Genomic DNA, 4,836 nt, shown 5'->3' with positions numbered 1-4,836 from the left:
ATCAACTTTGGTCTTGCTTCCAAAGCCAAGAGTGGTAACCTGCCCTGTCCCTCAGCTGGGTTGATGCCCCTCCCTTCAAACCTTGCCTCCCCTGAGCCGCCTCCAGGACGTCTGCAGTGCCATCCTGGAGCCCCATTCTCTGAGTGTCCCGGAACCCACGGGATCCTGCGGGGGAGGCAGACTGCGCCAGCCTCCTCTCACCTCCTTCACTGGGCCCCTGGGCTCCCCTGGGCTCTGCTGGGCCCTGCAGCAGGCACCTGGCAGGTCCCATCCCTGCCTGGGCTGCCGGAGGCACTTCCTAGGCTCTCAGCCCCAAGACAGGCTGGGCCAAGGGGAAGCAGATGAGTGTGATGGTCTCCTGTCACCCGGCCCAGAGAGGACCAAGGAGCGGGAGGTGGGAGGTGGGGGGAGGCCTGGCAGAGCCTTCCGTTTCTGGGCTGGCCTCTCTGCCTGACACTGTGGCCACCCACTCCAGTATTCTTGCCTGGAAGATCCCACGGGTGGAGGAGCCTGGTAGGCTACCGTCCATGGGGTCGCCAAGAGTCAAACACGACTGAGCAACTTCACTTTCACTTTCAACTAACACTGTTTATGGGCACAAGTGAAGGGGTGCCAGCCTTCCAGGATGGAGCACGAGAGGTGCAGCTCTGGAGCAGAGCTGACTGCCCCCCTCCCCCCATTTTGGGTTTCCCTTGGTGACAGAGATAGGGTTGGCCCAGAGGATCAGCATTCAGCATAGGCAGTCAGGGGCCCAGGCTGGGCAGGGCCAGGCCACCCCAGTGGAGAAGCCTCCAGTGCCCTGTCCAATATCAAGCACTACAGCCTCTAGCCAGCCAGCCTGGGCAGTCCGGACCCCCGCCTGGCCAAGCCCTATGCAGCTGAGCACCCAGTTAGTGACGTGATGGGCACAGCTCAGGATGGGCACGGCCAGCTTCCCATCCCCTGAGCAGGATGGGCGGCCTCAAGAGCTAGGGTTCTCAGACCCTGGCCCCCAGCGATCAGGGCTGGCCCTCACGTGCCTGCCACTTTGCCCTCAGAGAAAACAGTGGAGCAGAGCTTTCCTCCCCCTGGCCCCCAATGCCCTCTTGCTGTTAGCTCGAAGGGCTTCCGTCTAGCAGGTGTTAGGGCTCCAGGTGCGCGGAACCCCGGCAGGGACACAAGCCTCGGGCGCGGCAGGCCGCGCGGGGGCAGCCGAAGACCCCCTCTAGCTCCAGCCAGGGACGAGCTGTCCGCGGCGGCTTTAAGGCCCGTCAACTGGCACCGGAGGCCCAAGGCCGAGCGCAGGCGGCCGGGCTGGACGACCCCCGGGGGGCCAGTGGGGCCAGGCTGAACGCCGGTCCTGCCCGGGGGTCGTCGCCCGCCGAGCCCGGGAGGGCGCGCGGGCCGGGGTGGAGGGGGGGTGCCGCGCCACCTTCGCCGAGCAGCCCCCGCCTTGCAGACAAAGGAGCCGGCGGGGGGCGGGAGCGGGGGGGTGGGGGCGGGGGGGGATGGGGCGAGGGGGCGGGGCGCCGCGGTGTCACGTTACCGCCCGCAGCGCCCTTTAACTCCGCCCCGCCCCGCGCCCCGCCCCCGCCCCCGCCGCCGCGCGCTCCCCGCGCCCTGCCAATCGGCCCTCGCGCCCCGCCCCGCCCTCGGGTGGGTGTGTGCGCAGGGCCAATGGGCGGCGGGCGGGGGCCGGGCCGCCGGAGGGGCGGGGGTAGCGCGGCGCCGGCCAATCGCCGCGGTGTTGTTGAAACTGAAAATACTACATTATGCTAATAGCAGCAGGGCCCGCGCGCGGGGGGGGGGGTGGGACCCTCGCGTATAAAGGGGCGCGCGAGGACTGGGCGTTCCACAGGCCAAGTGCTCTGCGCTCGGTGGGTGCCAGCCAGGCCAGAGCCAGCCGAGCGAGCGAGGACAGGCACAGAGGGGGCGCGGCCGCCGGCCGGACGACACCGCGAGCGAGCCTCAGGAGCAGTCAGCGGCCCGACAGCCAGGTAGCCGCCGCGCCACACTCCCGCCGCGTCCCTGTGCAAATGCAGACTCCAGCTGCGCGGGGTCTCACTTGCACGCGGCCCCCGCCCTCCTTCCCTCTCCTCCTCTCCCCTCCTCCTTTTCCTCTCCTCTCCTGCCGCCCGGTCCGCGCAGCCCCCGACACGTCCGACGTGTGTCTCCGCAGAGCATTGGCAATGGAGCGCCTGGTCGCCCGCCGCACCTTTCCCATGATCGCGCGCACCAGCGCCTGCCGCAGCCTCTTCGGGCCGGTGGACCACGAGGAGCTGGGCCGCGAGCTGCAGATGCGCCTGGCCGAGCTGAGCGCCGAGGACCAGCGTCGCTGGGACTACAACTTCCAGCTGGATATGCCACTGCGGGGCCCCGGACGCCTGCAGTGGACCGAGGTGGACAGCGAATCCGTGCCCGCCTTCTACCGCGAGACGGTGCAGGTGGGGCGCTGTCGCCTGCTCCTGGCGCCTCGTCCCCGCCCGGACGGCGCGGTCAATAGCCCGCCTCCCGGGCCGCCGGCCGATGAGTCCCTCGACGGCCTCGGGGAGGCGCCGGCGTCGCCGTCCAGCGGCACTGCCGTAGCGCCTGCCCAGGCCGCGGCCCCGGCGCCTCAGGAGAGCGCCGAGCAGGAGGCGGTCTCGCCGCCGCGCAGCCAGGAGCCCCAGGCCGAGCCACCGCACTCAGGGATTTCGGGGCGCCCTGCGCCGGGCACTGCCGCCACTGCCAACAACACCGCCGCCAGCGCCGCCGCTGCTGCCACCACTGCCGCCGCCGGAGGCGCCGCGATCAAGAAGCTGTCCGGGCCTCTCATCTCCGGTGAGTCCCGCGCGGCCCCGCCCCGGCCCGGCTCGGCCCTGCTTTGTCCGGCCAGCCGGGTTCCCCGGCCCTCGGGGGCCTCACTTGGTCCCCGCCTCCTCCGTGGCGTTAAAGGGCCCGCAGCGCGCGGGCGAGGGTGTGCCCGCACCGCGTACCCACCCTGTGGTCGTGCTCTCGAGAGGTTCGCACGGGAGGGTTGGGAGGGCGCGCCCTGGTCCCCTCCGAGCACGATCCTCGCCGGGGCCACCGAAGCCCCTCCTCGGGCGCGGCCCGGCGCCGCGATTGCGGCGCGGAGGGGGTTAAGCGCGGCGGTAGCCCCGGGGGGCTTGGCCGCGGGACAAGGGGAAATGCTTACACAGCACATTGCGCGGCGACGTAAACAAAGCTGACCCGCCGCGGACCTCGGCGCGGGCGAGGACGGCGCCCCCACCCCGGCCCGGCAGCCGCCCGGGCGCCCCCCCCGCTCCGGCCCCCTCTCAGGCTCCCCGGCCCGCCCCGCCTTGACCGGCTGAGCGCGCTGTCGCCCTCAGACTTCTTCGCCAAGCGCAAGAGACCCGCGCCCGAAGCCAAGGCGTCGAACGAGGTTCCCGCGGGATGCGCCGCGCCTGGCGCCGCTCCAGCCGTCGGCTCGGCTGAGCAAACCCCGCGCAAGCGGCTGCGATGAGAGGTGAGGGCGGCGGCCGCGGCGGGGGTGGGGGAGGCGGGGAGGGGCGCCCCGCGCGGTCCTCGCGGCCACTCTGTCGCCCCTCGCTCACTGCACCTCTCTCCCGTAGCCTCGTGCCCAAAGAACCCTGACGGAGCCCGTTGGGCAGCGGACAGGAGAGGAGCGCTGGGCCTCGGCTGGGACCGTCCATGTAGCAGCAACCGGCGGCAGCTGCCGCGAGCAGCGTTCGGTTTCGTGTTTAAAGTTTGACAACTGTGCAATGTATTAATAACGTCTTTTATATCTAAATGTATTCTGCCCAAGGAGTACACTGGTCCCAAGGTGTAAAGCTTTAAGAGTCATTTATATAAAATGTTTAATCTCTGCTGAAACTCAGTGCAAAAAAATGAAAAAAGACAAAAAAAAAGGAAAAAAGAAAAAAAACCTGTATATTTGTACAAAAAGTTTTTAAAGTTATACTAACTTATATTTTCTATTTATGTCGAGGCGTGGGCCGCTCTGCCACGCCGCAGCTCGGTTATTGGTTATGCCAAAGGCACCTCACTCGCATCTGGTTATCAACAAATGTAAATTTATTTTTTATAGCGTATTCTGGGGGAGGGGGTCACTCACAAGCTGTAGCTGCCGTACAAGCCCATCTAGCTTGCAGTCTCTTCGCGCTTTCGCTGTCTCTTTTTACTATTATGATTATTTTAAACTTGAAGACAAATCTGTTTTTTTAAAAAATGGTTCCTGAGCCGTCTGCACCACTGCCCCGGCTCCTCGTCCGCCGGGTTCTAAATAAAGAGGCCGAAAAATGCTGCAAACTCAGCTTCTGTGTGCTTGTACTGCCTCCAGCTTTCGCCCCTGGCACCCCCAAAAGTTAGGGAGGTAGAGCTCAGAGGAGCGGCGCAAGAGGGCGGGGACGGAGACTTTCTCCTGGCAGCACTGGCCCGCGCCCACGTGCGCCAGGGCGCTAATTTAGGGACGAGCGGCCCCGCCCTCGCGCTGAGTTTGTCACACACACGAACACACACACGCCCGTGCAGGGCTCGGAGCGGAGGCCAAGACTCAGTTTCCCTGGCTCCGGGGAAACCACCCATACCCCGGCTGCCCAGGGCGACTCAGGTGGGCACCGGCGGGGGCCGGGCTGGTCGCGGGCCCAGCGAGCGGGACCTGAGCTTTTCAAGCTCTCGAGACCCCGCACAAGGTGGAGCCTCAAGCCGCTCCGAAGCCCCCAGCTTCGCGGGCCCCCGTGTCCCCCAGGGCGGGGCCGCAGGACCCAGATGTGTCCCCGGCCTGTTGGGCCCACCGTGCGGGCGGGGCGGCCTGCGGGGGAAGAAGGAAGAGGGGGAGACAAGGGGAGGCGCCCAGCGGCGGGCGTGGGGGTGGGG

General features: G+C 67.5%; 1 protein-coding gene across 1 annotated transcript; it reads left to right on the top strand.

The window, feature by feature from the left end:
* Nucleotides 1–1,833: 1,833 nt before the first annotated feature.
* CDKN1C (cyclin dependent kinase inhibitor 1C) lies at nucleotides 1,834–4,269 on the top strand. The gene is made up of 4 exons (XM_081537709.1): nucleotides 1,834–1,976; nucleotides 2,159–2,799; nucleotides 3,330–3,466; nucleotides 3,573–4,269. The coding sequence occupies exons 2-3, from the start codon at nucleotides 2,169–2,171 to the stop codon at nucleotides 3,461–3,463; spliced, it is 765 nt and encodes a 254-aa protein (XP_081393835.1). The 5' UTR covers nucleotides 1,834–1,976; nucleotides 2,159–2,168; the 3' UTR covers nucleotides 3,464–3,466; nucleotides 3,573–4,269.
* Nucleotides 4,270–4,836: the final 567 nt, after the last annotated feature.

This window comes from Giraffa tippelskirchi, chromosome 10 (genome assembly GCF_054371585.1).
Source record: "Giraffa tippelskirchi isolate mGirTip1 chromosome 10, T2T-mGirTip1v1.2.pri, whole genome shotgun sequence".
In the NCBI taxonomy this organism is placed as follows: Eukaryota; Metazoa; Chordata; class Mammalia; order Artiodactyla; family Giraffidae; genus Giraffa; species Giraffa tippelskirchi.
This window is presented reverse-complemented; position numbering and strand designations above follow the sequence as displayed.